The sequence below is a fragment of the Chiloscyllium punctatum genome, chromosome 34 (assembly GCF_047496795.1).
Source record: "Chiloscyllium punctatum isolate Juve2018m chromosome 34, sChiPun1.3, whole genome shotgun sequence".
Classification (NCBI taxonomy): Eukaryota; Metazoa; Chordata; class Chondrichthyes; order Orectolobiformes; family Hemiscylliidae; genus Chiloscyllium; species Chiloscyllium punctatum.
This window is the reverse complement of record NC_092772.1, coordinates 39,653,317-39,677,027: the sequence shown is the minus strand read 5'-3', so window position 1 is coordinate 39,677,027 and position 23,711 is coordinate 39,653,317. Positions and strand designations below refer to the sequence as shown.

Here is a 23,711-nt window from a genome sequence, read left to right as displayed (position 1 = left end):
GAGAGCCTGTCAGAGAGAGAGGGGAGCTGTAACACACAGAGAGAGAGAGAGAGACTGTCAGAGAGAGAGGGGAGATGTAACACAGAGAGAGAGAGACTGTCAGAGAGAGAGGGGAGCTGTAACACAGAGAGAGAGAGACTGTCAAGAGAGAGAGGGGAGCTGTAACACAGAGAGAGAGAGAGACTGTCAGAGAGAGAGAGGGGAGCTGTAACACAGAGAGAGAGAGAGAGAGACTGTCAGAGAGAGAGAGGGGAGCTGTAACACAGAGAGAGAGAGAGAGAGAGACTGTCAGAGAGAGAGGGGAGCTGTAACACTGAGAGAGAGAGAGAGAGACTGTCACAGAGAGAGGGGAGCTGTAACACAGAGAGAGAGAGAGAGACTGTCAGAGAGAGAGAGGGGAGCTGTAACACAGAGAGAGAGAGAGAGAGAGACTGTCAGAGAGAGAGGGGAGCTGTAACACTGAGAGAGAGAGAGAGAGACTGTCACAGAGAGAGGGGAGCTGTAACACAGAGAGAGAGAGAGAGACTGTCGGAGAGAGAGAGGGGAGCTGTAACACAGAGAGAGAGAGAGAGACTGTCAGAGAGAGAGGGGAGCTGTAACACATAGAGAGAGAGAGAGAATGTTAAAGAGAGAGAGGGGAGCTGTAACACAGAGAGAGAGAGAGAGAGAGAGACTGTTAGAGAGGGAGGGGAGCTGTAAGATAGAGAGAGAGAGAGAGAGAGACTGTCAGAGAGGGAGGAGACCTGGAACACAGAGAGAGAGAGTGAGAGAGACTGTTAGAGAGGGAGGAGACCTGTAACACAGAGAGAGAAAGAGAGAGAGAGACTGTCAGAGAGAGAGGGGAGCTGTAACACAGAGAGAGAGAGAGAGACTGTCAGAGAGAGAGGGGAGCTGTAACACAGAGAGAGAGAGAGAGAGACTGTCAGAGAGAGAGGGGAGCTGTAACACAGAGAGAGAGAGAGAGAGAGACTGTCAGAGAGAGAGTGGAGCTGTAACACACAGAGAGAGAGAGCGAGAGAGAGACTGTCAGAGAGAGAGGGGAGCTGTAACACAGAGAGAGAGAGAGTCTGTCAGAGAGAGAGGGGAGCTGTAACACAGAGAGAGAGAGAGAGAGACTGTCAGAGAGAGAGGGGAGCTGTAACACAGAGACAGAGAGAGAGAGACTGACAGAGAGAGAGAGAGACTGACAGTGAGAGAGGGGAGCTGTAACACAGAGAGAGAGAGAGAGACTGTCAGAGAGAGAGGGGAGCTGTAACACAGAGAGAGAGAGAGAGAGACAGACTGTCAGAGAGAGAGGAGAGCTGTAACACAGACAGAGAGAGAGAGAGACTGTCAGGGAGAGAGGGGAGCTGTAACACAGAGAGAGAGAGAGACTGTCAGAGAGAGAGGGGAGCTGTAACACACATAGAGAGAGAGAGAGAGAGAGAGACTGTCAGAGAGAGAGGGGAGCAGTAACACACAGAGAGAGAGAGAGACTGTCAGAGAGAGAGGGGAGCTGTAACACAGAGAGAGATAGATAGAGAGAGAGACTGTCAGAGAGAGAGGGGAGCTGTAACACACATAGAGAGAGAGAGAGAGACTGTCAGAGAGAGAGGGGAGCTGTAACACACATAGAGAGAGAGAGAGAGAGACTGTCAGAGAGAGAGGGGAGTAGTAACACAGAGAGAGAGAGAGAGACTGTCAGAGAGAGAGGGAGCTGTAACACAGAGAGAGATAGAGAGAGAGAGAGACTGTCAGAGAGAGAGAGGAGCTGAAACACAGAGAGAGATAGAGAGACTGTCAGAGAGAGAGGGGAGCTGTAACACATAGAGAGAGAGAGAGACTGTCAGAAAGAGAGGGGAGCTGTAACACAGAGAGAGAGTGAGAGGGGAGCTGTAACACAGAGAGAGAGAGAGAGAGAGAGAGAGAGACTGTCAGAGAGAGAGGGGAGCTGTAACACATAGAGAGAGAGTGAGAGACTGTCAGAGAGAGAGGGGAGCTGTAACACAGAGAGAGAGTGAGAGGGGAGCTGTAACACAGAGAGAGAGAGAGAGAGAGAGAGACTGTCAGAGAGAGAGGGGAACTGTAACACAGAGAGAGAGAGAGAGAGAGACTGTCAGAGAGAGAGGGGAGCTGTAACACAGAGAGAGAGAGAGAGAGAGACTGTCAGAGAGAGAGGGGAGCTGCAACACAGAGAGAGAGAGTGAGAGAGACTGTTAGAGAGAGAGGGGAGCTGTAACAGAGAGAGAGAGAGAGAGAGAGAGAGAGACTGTCAGAGAGAGAGGGGAGCTGTAACACAGAGAGAGAGAGAGAGAGAGAGACTGTCAGAGAGAGAGGGGAGCTGTAACACAGAGAGAGAGAGAGACTGTCAGAGAGAGAGGGGAGCTGTAACACAGAGAGAGAGAGAGAGAGACTGTCAGAGAGAGAGGGGAGCTGTAACACAGAGAGAGAGAGAGACTGTCAGAGAGAGAGGGGAGCTGTAACACAGAGACAGAGAGAGAGAGACTGACAGAGAGAGAGAGAGACTGACAGTGAGAGAGGGGAGCTGTAACACAGAGAGAGAGAGAGAGACTGTCAGAGAGAGAGGGGAGCTGTAACACAGAGAGAGAGAGAGAGAGACAGACTGTCAGAGAGAGAGGAGAGCTGTAACACAGACAGAGAGAGAGAGAGACTGTCAGGGAGAGAGGGGAGCTGTAACACAGAGAGAGAGAGAGACTGTCAGAGAGAGAGGGGAGCTGTAACACACATAGAGAGAGAGAGAGAGAGAGAGACTGTCAGAGAGAGAGGGGAGCAGTAACACACAGAGAGAGAGAGAGACTGTCAGAGAGAGAGGGGAGCTGTAACACAGAGAGAGATAGATAGAGAGAGAGACTGTCAGAGAGAGAGGGGAGCTGTAACACACATAGAGAGAGAGAGAGAGACTGTCAGAGAGAGAGGGGAGCTGTAACACACATAGAGAGAGAGAGAGAGAGACTGTCAGAGAGAGAGGGGAGTAGTAACACAGAGAGAGAGAGAGAGACTGTCAGAGAGAGAGGGAGCTGTAACACAGAGAGAGATAGAGAGAGAGAGAGACTGTCAGAGAGAGAGAGGAGCTGAAACACAGAGAGAGATAGAGAGACTGTCAGAGAGAGAGGGGAGCTGTAACACATAGAGAGAGAGAGAGACTGTCAGAAAGAGAGGGGAGCTGTAACACAGAGAGAGAGTGAGAGGGGAGCTGTAACACAGAGAGAGAGAGAGAGAGAGAGAGAGAGACTGTCAGAGAGAGAGGGGAGCTGTAACACATAGAGAGAGAGTGAGAGACTGTCAGAGAGAGAGGGGAGCTGTAACACAGAGAGAGAGTGAGAGGGGAGCTGTAACACAGAGAGAGAGAGAGAGAGAGAGAGACTGTCAGAGAGAGAGGGGAACTGTAACACAGAGAGAGAGAGAGAGAGAGACTGTCAGAGAGAGAGGGGAGCTGTAACACAGAGAGAGAGAGAGAGAGAGACTGTCAGAGAGAGAGGGGAGCTGCAACACAGAGAGAGAGAGTGAGAGAGACTGTTAGAGAGAGAGGGGAGCTGTAACAGAGAGAGAGAGAGAGAGAGAGAGAGAGACTGTCAGAGAGAGAGGGGAGCTGTAACACAGAGAGAGAGAGAGAGAGAGAGACTGTCAGAGAGAGAGGGGAGCTGTAACACAGAGAGAGAGAGAGACTGTCAGAGAGAGAGGGGAGCTGTAACACAGAGAGAGAGAGAGAGAGACTGTCAGAGAGAGAGGGGAGCTGTAACACAGAGAGAGAGAGAGACTGTCAGAGAGAGAGGGGAGCTGTAACACACAGAGAGAGAGAGAGACTGTCAGAGAGAGTGGGGAACTGTAACACAGAGAGAGAGTGAGACTGTCAGAGAGAGAGGGGAACTGTAACACACAGAGAGAGAGAGAGAGAGAGACTGTCAGAGAGAGAGGGGAGCTGTAACACACAGAGAGAGAGAGAGAGACTGTCAGAGAGAGAGGGGAGCTGTAACACAGAGAGAGAGAGAGAGACTGTCAGAGAGAGAGGGGAACTGTAACACACAGAGAGAGAGAGAGAGAGAGAGACTGTTAGAGAGAGAGGGGAGCTGTAACACAGAGAGAGAGAGAGAGACTGTCAGAGAGAGAGGGGAACTGTAACACGCAGAGAGAGAGAGACTGTCAGAGAGAGAGGGGAACTGTAACACAGAGAGAGAGTGAGAGACTGTCAGAGAGAGAGGGGTGCTGCAACACAGAGAGAGAGAGTGAGAGAGAGACTGTCAGAGAGACAGGGGAACTGTAACACAGAGAGAGAGAGAGAGACTGTCAGAGAGAGAGGTGTGCTGCAACACAGAGAGAGAGAGTGAGAGAGACTGTTAGAGAGGGAGAGGAGCTGTAACACACAAAGAGAGAGAAAGAGAGAGAAAGAGAGAGAGAGACTGTCAGAGAGAGAGAGAGGGGAGCTGTAACACAGAGAGAGAGAGAGAGAGACTGTCAGAGAGAGAGGGGAGCTGTAACACAGAGAGAGAGAGAGAGAGAGAGACTGTCAGAGAGAGAGGGGAGCTGAAACACAGAGAGAGAGAGAGAGACTGTCAGTGAGAGAGGGGAGGTGTAACACAGAGAGAGAGAGAGAGAGAGACTGTCAGAGAGAGAGGGAGCTGTAACACATAGAGAGAGAGAGAGAGAGACTGTCAGAGAGAGAGGGGAGCTGTAACACAGAGAGAGAGAGAGAGAGAGACTGTCAGAGAGAGAGAGGGGAGCTGTAACACAGAGAGAGAGAGACTGTCAGAGAGAGAGGGGAGCTGTAACACAGAGAGAGGGAGAGAGAGAGACTGTCAGAGAGAGAGGGGAGCTGTAACACTGAGAGAGAGAGAGACTGTCAGAGAGAGAGGGGAGCTGTAACACAGAGAGTCAGAGAGAGACTGTCAGAGAGAGAGGGGAGCTGTAACACAGAGAGAGAGAGAGACTGTCAGAGAGAGAGGGGAGCTGTAACACAGAGAGAGGGAGAGAGAGAGACTGTCAGAGAGAGAGGGGAGCTGTAACACAGAGAGAGGGAGAGAGACTGTCAGAGAGAGAGGGGAGCTGTAACACAGAGAGAGGGAGAGAGAGAGACTGTCAGAGAGAAAGGGGAGCTATAACACAGAGAGAGAGAGAGAGAGAGAGAGACTGTCAGAGAGAGAGGGGAGCTATAACACAGAGAGAGAGAGAGAGAGAGAGACTGTCAGAGAGAGAGGGGAGCTGTAACACAGAGAGAGTGAGAGACTGTCAGAGAGAGAGGGGAGCTGTAACACAGAGAGAGAGAGAGAGGTAATATTAGAGAGAGAGGGAAGATGTAAAACAGAGAGAAAGAGAGAGACTGTCAGAGAGAGAGGGGAGCTGTAACACAGAGAGAGAGAGAGACTGTCAGAGAGAGAGGGGAGCTGTAACACAGAGAGAGGGAGAGAGAGAGACTGTCAGAGAGAAAGGGGAGCTATAACACAGAGAGAGAGAGAGAGACTGTCAGAGAGAGAGGGGAGCTGTAACACACAGAGAGAGAGAGAGGTAATATTAGAGAGAGAGGGGAGCTGTAAAACAGAGAGAAAGAGAGAGACTGTCAGAGAGAGAGTGGAGCTGTAACACAGAGAGAGATAGAGAGAGAGACTGTCAGAGACAGAGGGGGAGACCTGTAACACAGAGAGAGAGAGTGAGAGAGACTGTTAGAGAGGGAGGGGAGCTGTAACACACAAAGAGAGAGAAAGAGAGAGAGAGACTGTCAGAGAGAGAGGGGAGCTGTAACACACAGAGAGAGAGAGATTGTCAGAGAGAGAGGGGAGCTGTAACACAGAGAGAGAGAGAGAGAGAGACTGTCAGAGAGAGAGGGGAGCTGTAACACGGAGAGAGAGAGAGAGACTGTCAGAGAGAGAGGGGTGCTGTAACACAGAGAGAGAGAGAGAGAGAGAGACTGTCAGTGAGAGAGGGGAGCTGGAACAAAAAGAGAGAGAGAGAGAGACTGTCAGAGAGAGAGAGAGGGGAGCTGTAAAACAGAGAGAGAGAATGAGAGAGACTGTCAGAGAGAGAGGGGAGCTGTAACACAAAGAGTGCGAGAGAGACTGTCAGAGAGAGAGGGGAGCTGTAACACAGAGAGAAAGAGAGAGAGAGACTGTCAGAGAGAGAGGGGAGCTGTAACACAGAGAGATAGAGAGAGACTGTCAGAGAGAGAGGGGAGCTGTAACACAAAGAGTGCGAGAGAGACTGTCAGAGAGAGAGGGGAGCTGTAACACAAAGAGTGCGAGAGAGACTGTCAGAGAGAGAGGGGAGCTGTAACAGAGAGAGAGAGAGACAGTCAGAGAGAGAGGGGAGCTGTAACAGAGAGAGAGAGAGAGAGACTGTCAGAGAGAGAGGGGAGCTGTAACACAGAGAGAAAGAGAGAGAGAGACTGTCAGAGAGAGAGGGGAGCTGTAACACAGAGAGAGAGAGAGAGAGAGACTGTCAGAGAGAGAGGGGAGCTGTAACACAGAGAGAGAGAGAGAGACTGTCAGAGAGAGAGGGGAGCTGTAACACAAAGAGAGAGAGGTAATATTAGAGAGAGAGGGGAGATGTCACACAGAGAGAGAGAGAGAGAGAGAGAGACTGTCAGAGAGAGAGGGGAGCTGTAACCCAGAGAGAGAGAGAGAGAGACTGTCAGAGAGAGAGGGGAGCTGTAACACAGAGAGAGAGAGAGAGACTGTCAGAGAGAGAGGGGAGCTGTAACCCAGAGAGAGAGAGAGAGAGAGACTGTCAGAGAGAGAGGGGAGCTGTAACACAGAGAGAGAGAGAGAGAGACTGTCAGAGAGAGAGGGGAGCTGTAACACAGAGAGAGAGAGAGAGAGAGACTGACAGAGAGAGAGAGAGACTGACAGAGAGAGAGGGGAGCTGTAACACAGAGAGAGAGAGAGAGAGAGACTGTCAGAGAGAGAGAGGGGAGCTGTAACACAGAGAGAGAGAGAGAGAGACTGTCAGAGAGAGAGGGGAGCTGTAACACAGAGAGAGAGAGAGAGAGAGAGAGACTGACAGAGAGAGAGAGACTGACAGAGAGAGAGGGGAGCTGTAACACAGAGAGAGAGAGAGAGACTGTCAGAGAGAGAAAGGGGAGCGGTAACACAGAGAGAGAGAGAGAGAGAGACTGTCGGAGAGAGAGAGGGGAGCTGTAACACAGAGAGAGAGAGAGAGACTGTCAGAGAGAGAGGGGAGCTGTAACACATAGAGAGAGAGAGAGAATGTTAAAGAGAGAGAGGGGAGCTGTAACACAGAGAGAGAGAGAGAGAGAGAGACTGTTAGAGAGGGAGGGGAGCTGTAAGATAGAGAGAGAGAGAGAGAGAGACTGTCAGAGAGGGAGGAGACCTGGAACACAGAGAGAGAGAGTGAGAGAGACTGTTAGAGAGGGAGGAGACCTGTAACACAGAGAGAGAAAGAGAGAGAGAGACTGTCAGAGAGAGAGGGGAGCTGTAACACAGAGAGAGAGAGAGAGACTGTCAGAGAGAGAGGGGAGCTGTAACACAGAGAGAGAGAGAGAGAGACTGTCAGAGAGAGAGGGGAGCTGTAACACAGAGAGAGAGAGAGAGAGAGACTGTCAGAGAGAGAGTGGAGCTGTAACACACAGAGAGAGAGAGCGAGAGAGAGACTGTCAGAGAGAGAGGGGAGCTGTAACACAGAGAGAGAGAGAGAGAGAGATTCTGTCAGAGAGAGAGGGGAGCTGTAACACAGAGAGAGAGAGAGAGACTGTCAGAGAGAGAGGGGAGCTGTAACACAGAGAGAGTGGGAGAGAGAGAGAGAGAGAGACTGTCAGAGAGAGAGGGGAGCTGTAACACAGAGACAGAGAGAGAGAGACTGACAGAGAGAGAGAGAGACTGACAGAGAGAGAGGGAAGCTGTAACACAGAGAGAGAGAGAGAGAGATAGACTGTCAGAGAGAGAGGGGAGCTGTAACACAGAGAGAGAGAGAGAGAGACAGACTGTCAGAAAGAGAGGGGAGCTGTAACACAGACAGAGAGAGAGAGAGAGAGACTGTCAGGGAGAGAGGGGAGCTGTAACACACAGAGAGAGAGAGCCTGTCAGAGAGAGAGGGGAGCTGTAACACACAGAGAGAGAGAGAGACTGTCAGAGTGAGAGGGGAGCTGTAACACAGAGAGAGAGAGAGAGAGACTGTCAGAGAGAGAGGGGAGCTGTAACACACAGAGAGAGAGAGAGAGACTGTCAGAGAGAGAGGGGAGCTGTCACACAAAGAGAGGGAGAGAGAGAGACTGTCAGAGAGAGAGGGGAGCTGTAACACAGAGAGAGAGAGAGAGAGAGACTGTCAGAGAGAGAGGGGAGCTGTAACACAGAGAGAGAGAGAGTCTGTCAGAGAGAGAGGGGAGCTGTAACACAGAGAGAGTGGGAGAGAGAGAGAGAGAGAGACTGTCAGAGAGAGAGGGGAGCTGTAACCCATAGAGAGAGAGAGACAGACAGACTGTCAGAGAGAGAGGGGAGCTGTAACACAGAGAGAGAGAGAGAGACTGTCAGAGAGAGAGGGGAGCTGTAACCCAGAGAGAGAGAGAGAGAGAGAGACTGTCAGAGAGAGAGGGGAGCTGTAACACACAGAGAGAGAGAGAGAGAGAGACTGTCAGAGAGAGAGGGGAGCTGTAACACAGAGAGAGAGAGAGAGAGACGGTCAGAGAGAGAGGGGAGCTGTAACACACACAGAGAGAGAGAGAGAGAGACTGTCAGAGAGAGAGGGGAGCTGTAACACACAGAGAGAGAGAGAGACTGTCAGAGAGAGAGGGGAGCTGTAACACAGAGAGAGAGAGAGAGACTGTCAGAGAGAGAGGGGAGCTGTAACACAGAGAGAGAGAGAGAGAGAGAGAGAGACTGTCAGAGAGAGGGGAGCTGTAACACACAGAGAGAGAGAGAGAGACTGTCAGAGAGAGAGGGGAGCTGTAAAACAGAGAGAGAGAGAGACTGTCAGAGAGAGAGGGGAGGTGTAACACAGAGAGAGAGAGAGACTGTCAGAGAGAGAGGGGAGCTGTAACACAGAGAGAGAGAGAGTCTGTCAGAGAGAGAGGGGAGCTGTACCACAGAGAGAGAGAGAGTCTGTCAGAGAGAGAGGGGAGCTGTAACACAGAGAGAGAGAGAGTCTGTCAGAGAGAGAGGGGAGCTGTAACACAGAGAGAGAGAGAGAGAGACTGTCAGAGAGAGAGGGGAGCTGTAACACAGAGACAGAGAGAGAGAGACTGACAGAGAGAGAGAGAGACTGACAGTGAGAGAGGGGAGCTGTAACACAGAGAGAGAGAGAGAGACTGTCAGAGAGAGAGGGGAGCTGTAACACAGAGAGAGAGAGAGAGAGACAGACTGTCAGAGAGAGAGGGGAGCTGTAACACAGACAGAGAGAGAGAGAGACTGTCAGGGAGAGAGGGGAGCTGTAACACAGAGAGAGAGAGAGACTGTCAGAGAGAGAGGGGAGCTGTAACACACATAGAGAGAGAGAGAGAGAGAGAGACTGTCAGAGAGAGAGGGGAGCAGTAACACACAGAGAGAGAGAGAGACTGTCAGAGAGAGAGGGGAGCTGTAACACAGAGAGAGATAGATAGAGAGAGAGACTGTCAGAGAGAGAGGGGAGCTGTAACACACATAGAGAGAGAGAGAGAGACTGTCAGAGAGAGAGGGGAGCTGTAACACACATAGAGAGAGAGAGAGAGAGAGAGACTGTCAGAGAGAGAGGGGAGCAGTAACACACAGAGAGAGAGAGAGACTGTCAGAGAGAGAGGGAGCTGTAACACAGAGAGAGATAGAGAGAGAGAGAGACTGTCAGAGAGAGAGAGGAGCTGAAACACAGAGAGAGATAGAGAGACTGTCAGAGAGAAAGGGGAGCTGTAACACATAGAGAGAGAGAGAGAGACTGTCAGAAAGAGAGGGGAGCTGTAACACAGAGAGAGAGTGAGAGGGGAGCTGTAACACAGAGAGAGAGAGAGAGAGAGAGAGAGAGAGACTGTCAGAGAGAGAGGGGAACTGTAACACAGAGAGAGAGAGAGAGAGAGACTGTCAGAGAGAGAGGGGAGCTGTAACACATAGAGAGAGAGTGAGAGACTGTCAGAGAGAGAGGGGAGCTGTAACACAGAGAGAGAGTGAGAGGGGAGCTGTAACACAGAGAGAGAGAGAGACTGTCAGAGAGAGAGGGGAACTGTAACACAGAGAGAGAGAGAGAGAGAGACTGTCAGAGAGAGAGGGGAGCTGTAACACAGAGAGAGAGAGAGAGAGAGACTGTCAGAGAGAGAGGGGAGCTGCAACACAGAGAGAGAGAGTGAGAGAGACTGTTAGAGAGAGAGGGGAGCTGTAACACAGAGAGAGAGAGAGAGAGAGAGAGAGAGAGACTGTCAGAGAGAGAGGGGAGCTGTAACACAGAGAGAGAGAGAGAGAGAGACTGTCAGAGAGAGAGGGGAGCTGTAACACAGAGAGAGAGAGAGACTGTCAGAGAGAGAGGGGAGCTGTAACACAGAGAGAGAGAGAGAGAGACTGTCAGAGAGAGAGGGGAGCTGTAACACAGAGAGAGAGAGAGACTGTCAGAGAGAGAGGGGAGCTGTAACACACAGAGAGAGAGAGAGACTGTCAGAGAGAGTGGGGAACTGTAACACAGAGAGAGAGTGAGACTGTCAGAGAGAGAGGGGAACTGTAACACACAGAGAGAGAGAGAGAGAGAGACTGTCAGAGAGAGAGGGGAGCTGTAACACACAGAGAGAGAGAGAGACTGTCAGAGAGAGAGGGGAACTGTAACACAGAGAGAGAGAGTGAGACTGTCAGAGAGAGAGGGGAGCTGTAACACAGAGAGAGAGAGAGAGAGAGAGACTGTCAGAGAGAGAGGGGAGCTGTAACACAGAGAGAGAGAGAGAGACTGTCAGAGAGAGAGGGGAACTGTAACACACAGAGAGAGAGAGAGAGAGAGAGACTGTCAGAGAGAGAGGGGAGCTGTAACACAGAGAGAGAGAGAGAGACTGTCAGAGAGAGAGGGGAACTGTAACACACAGAGAGAGAGAGACTGTCAGAGAGAGAGGGGAACTGTAACACAGAGAGAGAGTGAGAGACTGTCAGAGAGAGAGGGGTGCTGCAACACAGAGAGAGAGAGTGAGAGAGAGACTGTCAGAGAGAGAGGGGAACTGTAACACAGAGAGAGAGAGAGAGACTGTCAGAGAGAGAGGTGTGCTGCAACACAGAGAGAGAGAGTGAGAGAGACTGTTAGAGAGGGAGAGGAGCTGTAACACACAAAGAGAGAGAAAGAGAGAGAAAGAGAGAGAGAGACTGTCAGAGAGAGAGAGAGGGGAGCTGTAACACACAGAGAGAGAGAGAGAGACTGTCAGAGAGAGAGGGGAGCTGTAACACAGAGAGAGAGAGAGAGAGAGAGACTGTCAGAGAGAGAGGGGAGCTGAAACACAGAGAGAGAGAGAGAGACTGTCAGTGAGAGAGGGGAGGTGTAACACAGAGAGAGAGAGAGAGAGACTGTCAGAGAGAGAGGGAGCTGTAACACATAGAGAGAGAGAGAGAGAGACTGTCAGAGAGAGAGGGGAGCTGTAACACAGAGAGAGAGAGAGAGAGAGAGAGACTGTCAGAGAGAGAGAGGGGAGCTGTAACACAGAGAGAGAGAGACTGTCAGAGAGAGAGGGGAGCTGTAACACAGAGAGAGGGAGAGAGAGAGACTGTCAGAGAGAGAGGGGAGCTGTAACACAGAGAGAGAGAGACTGTCAGAGAGAGAGGGGAGCTGTAACACAGAGAGTCAGAGAGAGACTGTCAGAGAGAGAGGGGAGCTGTAACACAGAGAGAGAGAGAGACTGTCAGAGAGAGAGGGGAGCTGTAACACAGAGAGAGGGAGAGAGAGAGACTGTCAGAGAGAGAGGGGAGCTGTAACACAGAGAGAGGGAGAGAGACTGTCAGAGAGAGAGGGGAGCTGTAACACAGAGAGAGGGAGAGAGAGAGACTGTCAGAGAGAAAGGGGAGCTATAACACAGAGAGAGAGAGAGAGAGAGACTGTCAGAGAGAGAGGGGAGCTGTAACACAGAGAGAGTGAGAGACTGTCAGAGAGAGAGGGGAGCTGTAACACAGAGAGAGAGAGAGAGGTAATATTAGAGAGAGAGGGAAGATGTAAAACAGAGAGAAAGAGAGAGACTGTCAGAGAGAGAGGGGAGCTGTAACACAGAGAGAGAGAGAGACTGTCAGAGAGAGAGGGGAGCTGTAACACAGAGAGAGGGAGAGAGGTAATATTAGAGAGAGAGGGGAGCTGTAAAACAGAGAGAAAGAGAGAGACTGTCAGAGAGAGAGTGGAGCTGTAACACAGAGAGAGATAGAGAGAGAGACTGTCAGAGACAGAGGGGGAGACCTGTAACACAGAGAGAGAGAGTGAGAGAGACTGTTAGAGAGGGAGGGGAGCTGTAACACACAAAGAGAGAGAAAGAGAGAGAGAGACTGTCAGAGAGAGAGGGGAGCTGTAACACACAGAGAGAGAGAGATTGTCAGAGAGAGAGGGGAGCTGTAACACAGAGAGAGAGAGAGAGAGAGACTGTCAGAGAGAGAGGGGAGCTGTAACACGGAGAGAGAGAGAGAGAGACTGTCAGAGAGAGAGGGGTGCTGTAACACAGAGAGAGAGAGAGAGAGAGAGACTGTCAGTGAGAGAGGGGAGCTGGAACAAAAAGAGAGAGAGAGAGAGACTGTCAGAGAGAGAGAGAGGGGAGCTGTAAAACAGAGAGAGAGAATGAGAGAGACTGTCAGAGAGAGAGGGGAGCTGTAACACAAAGAGTGCGAGAGAGACTGTCAGAGAGAGAGGGGAGCTGTAACACAGAGAGAAAGAGAGAGAGAGACTGTCAGAGAGAGAGGGGAGCTGTAACACAGAGAGATAGAGAGAGACTGTCAGAGAGAGAGGGGAGCTGTAACACAAAGAGTGCGAGAGAGACTGTCAGAGAGAGAGGGGAGCTGTAACACAAAGAGTGCGAGAGAGACTGTCAGAGAGAGAGGGGAGCTGTAACAGAGAGAGAGAGAGACAGTCAGAGAGAGAGGGGAGCTGTAACAGAGAGAGAGAGAGAGAGAGACTGTCAGAGAGAGAGGGGAGCTGTAACACAGAGAGAAAGAGAGAGAGAGACTGTCAGAGAGAGAGGGGAGCTGTAACACAGAGAGAGAGAGAGAGAGAGACTGTCAGAGAGAGAGGGGAGCTGTAACACAGAGAGAGAGAGAGAGACTGTCAGAGAGAGAGGGGAGCTGTAACACAAAGAGAGAGAGGTAATATTAGAGAGAGAGGGGAGATGTCACACAGAGAGAGAGAGAGAGAGAGAGAGAGACTGTCAGAGAGAGAGGGGAGCTGTAACCCAGAGAGAGAGAGAGAGAGACTGTCAGAGAGAGAGGGGAGCTGTAACACAGAGAGAGAGAGAGAGACTGTCAGAGAGAGAGGGGAGCTGTAACCCAGAGAGAGAGAGAGAGAGAGACTGTCAGAGAGAGAGGGGAGCTGTAACACAGAGAGAGAGAGAGAGAAACTGTCAGAGAGAGAGGGGAGCTGTAACACAGAGAGAGAGAGAGAGAGAGAGAGACTGACAGAGAGAGAGAGAGACTGACAGAGAGAGAGGGGAGCTGTAACACAGAGAGAGAGAGAGAGAGACTGTCAGAGAGAGAGGGGAGCTGTAACACAGAGAGAGAGAGAGAGAGAGACTGACAGAGAGAGAGAGAGACTGACAGAGAGAGAGGGGAGCTGTAACACAGAGAGAGAGAGAGAGAGAGACTGTCAGAGAGAGAGGGGAGCTGTAACACAGAGAGAGAGAGAGAGAGAGAATGTCAGAGAGAGAGGGGAGCTGTAACACAGAGAGAGAGAGAGAGAGAGAGAGACTGTCAGAGAGAGAGGGGAGCTGTACCACACACAGACTCTGTACCTGTTTGTGTCCATCCTTGTCCTGTTCCAGGATTCTCAGAGTGTAGTTCATCCGCTGGCCCTTACTGTTAAACTCCACCCGGCCTGTCAGACCCTCGTACTCCACCTGGGGGGGGGGGAGAGAGACGGTGATTGGGGGGGAGAGAGATGGGGATTGGGGGGGAGAGATGGGGGTTTGGGGGGGAGAGAGACGGGGGTGTGTGGGGGGAGAGAGACAGGGGTTGGGGGGGAGAGAGACGGGGGTTTGGGGGGGAGAGAGACGGGGGTTTGAGGGGGAGAGAGACGGGGGTTTGGGGGTGGGAGAGAGACGGGGGTTTGGGGGTGGGAGAGAGACGGGGGTTTGGGGGTGGGAGAGCGACGGGGGTTTGGGGGTGGGAGTGAGACGGGGGTTTGGGGGTGGGAGTGAGACGGGGGTTTGGGGGGGAGAGAGATGGGGGTTTGGGGGGGGGAGAGAGATGGGGGTTTGGGGGGGCAGAGAGATGGGGGTTTGGGGGGGAGTGAGACGGGGGTTTGGGGGGGAGTGAGACGGGGGTTTGGGGGGGAGTGAGACGGGGGTTTGGGGGGGAGTGGGGGCAGAGAGATAGGGGTGGGGTGGGGGGAGAGATAGGGGTGGGGTGGGGGGAGAGAGACGGGGGTTTGGGGGGGAAGAGAAACGAGGGTTTGGGGGGGAAGAGAGATGGGGGTTTGGGGTGGGGAGAGAGATGGGGGTTTGGGGTGGGGAGAGAGATGGGGGTTTGGGGTGGGGAGAGAGATGGGGGTTTGGGGGGAAGAGAGACGGGGGTTTGGGGGGAAGAGAGACGGGGGTTTGGGGGGGAGAGAGATGGGGGTTTGGGGGGGGAGAGAGATGGGGGTTTGGGGGGGAGAAATGGGGGTTTGGGGGGGAGAGATGGGGGTTTGTGGGGGAGAGACGAGGGTTTGGGGGGGGAGAGAGATGGGGGTTTGGGGGGGAGAGAGATGGGGATTTGGGGGGGAGAAAGATGGGGGTTTGGGGTGGAGAAAGATGGGGGTTTGGGGGGGAGAGAGACAGGGGTTTGGGGGGGAGAGAGACAGGGGTTTGGGGGAGAGAGATGGGGGGAGAGAGGGGGTAGAGTGGGGGTGAGAGAGGAGGAGAGAGAGAGTTGGGGGGAGAGAGAGAGTTGGGGAGAGTGAGAGTGGAGGAGAGTGTGGGAGAGTGGGGGAGAGCGGGGGAGAGGGGGAGAGAGGGAGTAGGGGGAGAGAGAGAGATGGGGGAGAGAGAGTGGGGAGAGAGAGTGGGGAGAGAGAGAGTGGGGGAGGGGGGGAGAGAGAGGGGGGGGAGAGAGAAGGGGGGGAGAGAGAGAGAGAGAGAGAGAGAGGGGAGGTGAGAGAGGTGGGGAGAGAGAGAGGGGGGAGAGAGAGAGGGGGGAGAGAGAGAGGGGTGGGAGAGAGAGAGAGGGGGGGAGAGAGAGAGGAGGGGAGAGAGAGAGGGGAGGTGAGAGAGGTGGGGAGAGAGAGGGGAGACAGGGAGAGAGAGGGGGGGAGAGAAGGGGGAGAATGGGGGAGAGAGGGGGGAGAATGGGGGGTGTGGGGGGGGAAGAAAGTGGGGGGCGTGGGGGGGAGAGAGTGGGGGGTGTGGGGAGAGAGTGGGGGGTGTGGGGGGAGAGAGGGGGGGAGAGAGTGGGGGGGAGAGGGTGAAGAGGGAGAGGGGGAGGGAGGGACGTGGGGAGAAAGATGGGAGAGGGGGAGAGAGAGAGGTGGGGGAGAGAGAGAGGTGGGGGAGAGAGAGAGGTGGGAGAGAGAGGGGGAAGAGTGGGAGAGAGAGGGGGAAGAGTGGGAGAGAGAGGGGAAGAGGGGGAGAGGTGGAGGGACGGGAGGGGGGAGAGGTGGAGGAAGGGGAGAGGTGGAGGAAGGGGATAGGGGAGAGGTGGAGGGAGGGGAGGAGGGAGTGAGGGGGTGGGGAGGATGGTGAGAGTGGGGGAAGGGGAGAGTGGACGGAGGGAGGTGAGGGGTGGGGAGAGAGAAAGTGGAGAGGGGGACAGCTAGGGAGTAAAATTGAAACCCGGCCCCGAAGGTAATACGCGCTGGGTGAGTGGGCGGGGGGGGGAAACAGCTGCGTCCCAGCTGGGACGTGACCAGTGGGATGGTGCACGGGACAGGGTCGGACAGTTCTGGGAGATCGGGAAAACAAGATGGAGTAGATGTTCCTCCTGAAGCACAAGCAGAGCAGCAGCACTGGGAGGGGTCTTACTGGAGGGAACTGGAGGGGGATGGGGGGGGTGTTCAGAGAGGGTGGGACAGTGAGCAGACAACATTAGAACTGCATCAGGAAGGCAGAACATTCCAGAGCCAGTTCAGACACAAGGGGGTTTGACCCCCCCTGAACAAGGCAGAGGAGTTGAGGACTTGGATGAAAACACGGCGTTGGTGACTCGGAGGGAGAGGGTTGAGGTGGAGCTCAGTCTCCCAGGGTCACCCAGGGGCTGACAGAGGGAGCACAGGTCGGGGTGTTACAGTATTGATCAGGGATTCGATAACAGGGAGGGGTGGCATGTTAGACGGCTCCTCACATGAAACCCCATGGACAGGCAAAATCTGGAAAAGCACACTCACATCCCCGAGGGGGGAACACGGGTCTCCCTCCATAACAGGCCGGACAGCACGGAAACAGGCCAATCAGAGCGGAGAGCCCAGTGACCGCTGGGAATTAAACCAACCCCACCATGGACTGGGATAGTCAAAGAGTGGGGTAAGGGGGGGAGACAGGCAGGGGACAGGGTGGGGTAAGGGGGGGAGACAGGCAGGGGACAGGGTGGGGTAAGGGGGGGAAACAGGCAGGGGACAGGGTGGGGTAAGGGGGGAAAACAGGCAGGGGACAGGGTGGGGTAAGGGGGGAAAACAGGCAGGGGACAGGGTGGGGTAAGGGGGGGAAACAGGCAGGGGACAGGGTGGGGTAAGGGGGGGAAACAGGCAGGGGACAGGGTGGGGTAAGGGGGGGAAACAGGCAGGGGACAGGGTGGGGTAAGGGGGGGGAAACAGGCAGGGGACAGGGTGGGGTAAGGGGGGGAAACAGGCAGGGGACAGGGTGGGGTAAGGGGGGGAAACAGGCAGGGGACTGGGTGGGGTAAGGGGGGGAAACAGGCAGGGGACTGGGTGGGGTAAGGGGGGAGACAGGCAGGGGACTGGGTGGGGTAAGGGGGGAAACAGGCAGGGGACAGGGTGGGGTAAGGGGGGGAAACAGGCAGGGGACTGGGTGGGGTAAGGGGGGAGACAGGCAGGGGACAGGGTGGGGTAAGGGGGGGAAACAGGCAGGGGACAGGGTGGGGTAAGGGGGGGAAACAGGCAGGGGACAGGGTGGGGTAAGGGGGGGAAACAGGCAGGGGACAGGGTGGGGTAAGGGGGGGAAACAGGCAGGGGACAGGGTGGGGTAAGGGGGGAAAACAGGCAGGGGACAGGGTGGGGTAAGGGGGGGAAACAGGCAGGGGACTGGGTGGGGTAAGGGGGGAGACAGGCAGGGGACTGGGTGGGGTAAGGGGGGAAACAGGCAGGGGACAGGGTGGGGTAAGGGGGGAGACAGGCAGGGGACTGGGTGGGGTAAGGGGGGAGACAGGGTAGGGTAAGGGGGGGAAACAGGCAGGGGACAGGGTGGGGTAAGGGGGGGAAACAGGCAGGGGACAGGGTGGGGTAAGGGGGGAAAACAGGCAGGGGACAGGGTGGGGTAAGGGGGGGAAACAGGCAGGGGACAGGGTGGGGTAAGGGGGGGAAACAGGCAGGGGACTGGGTGGGGTAAGGGGGGAGACAGGGTAGGGTAAGGGGGGGAAACAGGCAGGGGACAGGGTGGGGTAAGGGGGGGAAACAGGCAGGGGACAGGGTGGGGTAAGGGGGGAAAACAGGCAGGGGACAGGGTGGGGTAAGGGGGGGAAACAGGCAGGGGACTGGGTGGGGTAAGGGGGGGAAACAGGCAGGGGACTGGGTGGGGTAAGGGTGGGGTAAGGGGGGGTAAGGGGGGGGAGACAGGCAGGGGACTGGGTGGGGTAAGGGGGGGAAACAGGCAGGGAACAGGGTGGGGTAAGGGGGGGAAACAGGCAGGGGACAGGGTGGGGTAAGGGGGGAAACAGGCAGGGGACAGGGTGGGGTAAGGGGGGGAAACAGGCAGGGGACTGGGTGGGGTAAGGGGGGGGAGACAGGCAGGGGACTGGGTGGGGTAAGGGGGGGAGACAGGCAGGGGACAGGGTGGGGTAAGGGGGGAAACAGGCAGGGGACAGGCACCCTCACCCTCACCCTTACTCTCACTCTCACCCCTAACCCTTGCCCTAATCCTCACCCTCATCCTCATCCACATCCTCACCCACATCCTCACCCCTAACCCTCACCCCTAATCCTCACCCCTAACCCACACCCCTCACCCCTAACTCTACTCCTCACCCTCACCCCTAACCCTCACCCTCACCCTCACGCCTAACCCTCACCCTCACACCTAACTCTACTCCTCACCCTCACCGTCTCCCTCACCCCTCACCCCTCACCCCTAACCCTAACCCCTCATCCTCACCCTCACCCTCACCCCTAACACTCACCCTCACGCCTAACCTTAACCCTAACCCTAACCCTAACCCTAATTCTGATCCTAAGCTTGACCTTGACCCTAACCCTAACCCTAACCCTATCACAGCTAACCCTAACCCTCACGCCTAACCTTAACCCTAACCTTCACCCTGACCCTAACCCTAACCCTGAATCTGACCCTAACCCTGAGCCTGAGACTGACCCTAACCCTAACCCTTACCCTTACCCTGACCCTAACCCAAACCCAGAACTTGACCCTCGCCCTAGCCCTAAACCTCACCCTAACCCCTAAACCTCACCCTAACCCCTAACCCTCACCCTACCCCCTAACCCTGGCCCTGACCCTCATACTGACCCCAAACGTGACCCTAACCCTGACCATGACCCTAACCCTGAGCCTGATCCTAAACCTGACCCTGACCCTAACCTTGACCCTAACCACCCTACCACTGACCCTGACCCTAACCCTGATCCTAACCCTGAGCCTGACCTGACCCTAACCTTGACCCCAACCACCCTAACTCTAACCCTGATCCTGACCCTAGCCCTGACCCTGACCCTAATGCTAACACTGACCCTAGCCCTAAACCTAACCCTAACACTGACCCTGACCCTGACCCTAACCCTAACCCTAATCTTGATCCTCACCAATACCCTGACCCTAACACGTAACCCTGACCCTAACACCAACACCTAACCCTGACGCTGACCCTAACCCTGACCCTGACCCTGACCCTAACCCTAACCCTGACCCTAACCCTGACCGTGAGACTATCCCTGACCCTAGCCCTAGCCCTAGCCCTAACCCAAACCCAGACCCTAACCCTCACCCTGACCCTGACCCTGAGCCTATCCCTGACCCTAACCCTAACCCTATTTCTGATCCCAACCCTAACCCTAACCCTGACATTGACCCTAACCCTAACTCTTTACCCGGACCATGGTTCAAACCCTAACCCTAACGCTAACCCACACCCTAACCCTAACTACCCTAACACTGACCCTGACTCTGACCCTGACCCCAACCCTGACCCGAGCCCTAAACCTAACCTTAACCCCTGACCCTGACCCTAACCCTGAATCTGACCCTCACCCTGACCCTCACCCTGACCCTGACCCTGACCCTGACCCTAACCCTGAATCTGACCCTCACCCTGACCCTCACCCTGACCCTGACCCTGACCCTAACCCTAACTCTGAATCTGACCCTAACCCTGAGCCTGAGACTGACCCTAACCCTAACCCTGACCCTCACCCTAACCCTGGTCCTGGCCCTGGCCCTGGCCCAGGGCCTGATCCAGACCCTTACCCTGACCCTAACCCACAACTTGACCCTCACCCTGACCCTAACCCTAAACCTCACCCTAACCCTGACCCTCACCCTGGCCCTGACCCTGACCCTAACCCTGACCCTGACCCTGACCTTGACCCTACCCCTAAACCTAACCCTGACCCTCACCCTGGACCTGACCCTCACCCTGAGCCTGACCCTGACCCTAACCACCCTAACCCTAACCCTGATCCTGACCCTAACGCTGACCCTTGCCCTAAACCCAACCCTAACCCTGACCCTAACACCTAACCCTGACCCTGACCCTAACACCTAACCCGGACCCGGACCCGGACCCGGACCATAACCCTAACCCTAACCCTAACCCTATCGCAGGTGAAGGGTAAATGTAGGGGTATGGGTGGGTTGTGCTTCGGCGGGGCGGTGTGGACTTGATGGGCCGAAGGGCCTGTTTCCACACTGTAAGTAATCTCATCTAATCTAATCTAATCTAAACCCTAACCCAGACCCTAACACTGACCCTAAACTTGACACTGACCCTAAACTTGACACTGACCCTAACCCTAACCCAGACCCTAATCCTAACCCTAATCCTGACCCTAACCCTGACCCTAACCCTGACCCTAACCCTGACCCTACCCTAACACTGACCCTGACCCTGACCCTAACCCTAACCCAGACACGGACCCTGACACTAACACTAACCCTAACCCAGACCCTAACCCTGACCCTAACCCTGACCCTAACCCAGACCCTGACCCTAACCCTGACCCTGACCCTGACCCTGACCCTGACCCTAACCCAGACCCTGACCCTAACCCGGACACTAATCCTGACCCTGACCCGGACCCTGACCCTGACCCGGACCCTAACCTGACCCTGACCCTGACCCTGACCCCAACCCTGACCCTGACCCTGACCCGGACCCTAACCCGGACCCTAACCCGGACACTAATCCTGACCCTGACCCTAACCCTGACCCTGACCCTGACCCTAACCCTGACCCTAACCCGGACACTAACCCGGACACTAACCCGGACACTAACCCGGACACTAACCCGGACACTAATCCTGACCCTGACCCTAACCCTAACCATAATCCTAACCCTGACCCTAACCCTGACCCTAACCCTGACCCTGACCCTAACCCTGACCCTAACCCTGACACTAACCCTGACACTAACCCTGACCCTGACCCTAACCCTAACCATAACCCTAACCCTGACCCTAACCCTGACCCTGATCCTAACCCTGACCCTAACCTTGACCCTAACCTTGACCCTAACCATCCTAACCCTAACCCCGACCCTGACCCTAACCCCGACCCTGATCCTAATCCTGACCCTAGCTCTGACCCTAAACCTGACCCTAACCCTAACCCTGACCCTCCCCGACCCTAACCCTACTCTAATCCTCACCCTGACCTTGACCCTAACCCTGACCCTATCCCTGAACCTGAACCTAACCCTGACCCTAAACCTGACCCCAACCTGACCCCTGACCTTGACCCTGGCCCTAACCCTTACACGAACCCTGATTCTAACCCTAACCCTGACCCTGACCCTGACCCCAGCCCTGACCATAACCATGAACCTGATCCTAACCCTACCCCTAAACCTAACCCCTAACCCCTAACCCTAACCCAGAACCTGACACTAACCCTAACCCTCACCGTGAAACTGACCCCAACTCTGACCCAAACCCTGACCCTAACCCTGACCTTAGCCCTAATCCTAACACTAACCCTGACCCTAACCCTGACCCTGACCCGAACCCAAACCCTAACCCTAATCCTAACCCTAATCATGACCCTAAACGTGAACCTAACCCTAACCCTGACCCTGACCCTAACCCTGACCCTAACCCTGACCCTCCGCTGTCCCTAACCCTACTCTAACCCTAACCCTAAACCTGACCCTATCCCTGATCCTAACCATGACCCTAACGCTAACCCAGAACCTAACCCTAACCACCCTAACCCTAACCCTGAACCTAGCCCTGACCCTATCGCCCTAAACCTAACCCTAACCCTGAACCCTGACCCTAATTCTGACCCTACCCTAACACTGACCCAATCCCTATCCCTAACCCTGACCCTAACCCAGACACTAACCCTGACCCTGTCCCTGATCCTGACCCTATTCCTGACCCTAACCCTAACCCTAACCCTAACCCTAACCCTGACCCTATCCCTGATCCTGACACTATTCCTGACCCTAACCCTGACTCTGACGCTGACCCTGACCGTGACCGTGACCCTGACCCTAACCCCGGCGCTAACCCTAACCCTGACACTAACCCTGACCCTAACCCTGAACCTAACACTAACCATAACCCTCACCCTAACCCTGACCCTAACCCTGACCCTAACCCTGACCCTAACCCAGACACTAACCCTGACCCTGACCCTGACCCTGACCCTGACCCTAACCCTATCACACTAACCCTGATCCTAACCCTCAACCTGAGCCTGATTCTAACCCTAACCCTATCCCTAACCCTGACCCTATCCTTGGCCCTAACCCTGACCCTAACCCTGACACTAACCCTAACCCTAACCCTAACCCTATCCCTGACCCTAACCCTAACCCTGACACTCACCCTGACCCTGACTCTAACCCTTACCTTTTCCCTGACCCTAACCCTGAACCTAACACTAACCATAACCCTCACCCTCACCCTCACCCTAACCCTAACCCAGACACTAACCCTGACCCTAATGCTAAATTTGACCCTGACTCTAACCCTGACCCTAACCCAGACCCTAACCCTGACCCTAACCCTGATCCTAACCCTCAACCTGAGCCTGATTCTAACCCTAACCCTAACCCTAAACCTAACCCAAACCTTGACCCTGACCCTACCACCGACCCTGACCCTCACCCTAACCCTCACCTTGAACCTGACCCCAACTCTGACCCTAACCTTAACGTAACCCTAACCCTGACCCTGACCCTAACTCTGACTCTAACAACCCTAACCCTAACCCTGACCATAGCCCTAAGCCTAACCCTGACCCTGACCCTAACCACCCTAACCCTGACCCTGACCATAGCCCTAAACCTAACACTAACCTCTAAACCTAACACTAAACCTAACCCTAACCTTGACCCTGACCCTAACCCTGACCCTAGCCCTAACCCTGACCCACCCCTGTCCCTAACCCTAACCTAACCCAACCCTCACCCTCACCCTGACCCTGACCCTGACCCTGACCCTGACCCTAACCCGGACCCAAACTCTGGCTTTAACCCTAACCCTGACCCTGACCATAGCCCTAAACCTAAACCTAACACTAACCTGACCCTATCCCTGACCCTAACACTGTCCCTGACTCTAACCCTAACCATGACCCTAACTCTAACCCTAACCATGATCCCGACCCTAAACCTGACCCTATCCCTGATCCTAACCCTAAACCTGATCCTAACCCTACCCCTAAACATAACCCCTAACCCCTAACCCTGAACCTAACCCAGACCTTGACCCTAACCCTAACTCTAACCATCACCCTGAACCTGACCCCAAATCTGACCCTAACCCTAACCCTAACCCTAACCCTAACCCTTACATCTAACCCTAACCCTTACATCTAACCCTAACCCTGACCCTGACCCTAACCCTGACCATAGCCCTAAACCTCACCCTAACCTCTAAGCCTAAACCCTAACCCTAACACTAACCCTGACCCTAACCCTGTCCCTGACCCTAACCCTGATCCTTAACCCTGACCCAGACACTGACCATAATCATGACCCTAACCCTGACCCTAAACCTGACCCTGACCCTAACCCTAAACCTAACCCTGACCCTCCCCTGTCCCTAACCCTCACCCTGACCCTAACACTAACCCAAACCCTGACCCTGACCCTAACCCTGACCCTATCTCTGATCCTAACCATGACCCTAACGCTGAACCAGAACCTAACCCTAACCATCCTGACCCTAACCCAGACCCTAAACCTGACCCTAAACCCTAATCCTGACCCAATCCCTGACCCTGACCCTGACCCTAACCCTAACCCTTACCCTATCCCTGACCCTGACCCCTATT

At 54.6% G+C, this 23,711-nt stretch overlaps 1 protein-coding gene across 1 annotated transcript in view; it reads right to left on the bottom strand.

The window, feature by feature from the left end:
- Positions 1–23,711, bottom strand: part of LOC140458725 (glutamate receptor ionotropic, kainate 5-like) — a 250,325-nt gene that overhangs the window by 129,204 nt on the left and 97,410 nt on the right. The window contains exon 9 of the mRNA XM_072553387.1: positions 13,847–13,951. Within this exon, the coding sequence (XP_072409488.1) occupies positions 13,847–13,951 (105 nt within the window). The remainder of the gene's footprint in view (positions 1–13,846; positions 13,952–23,711) is intronic.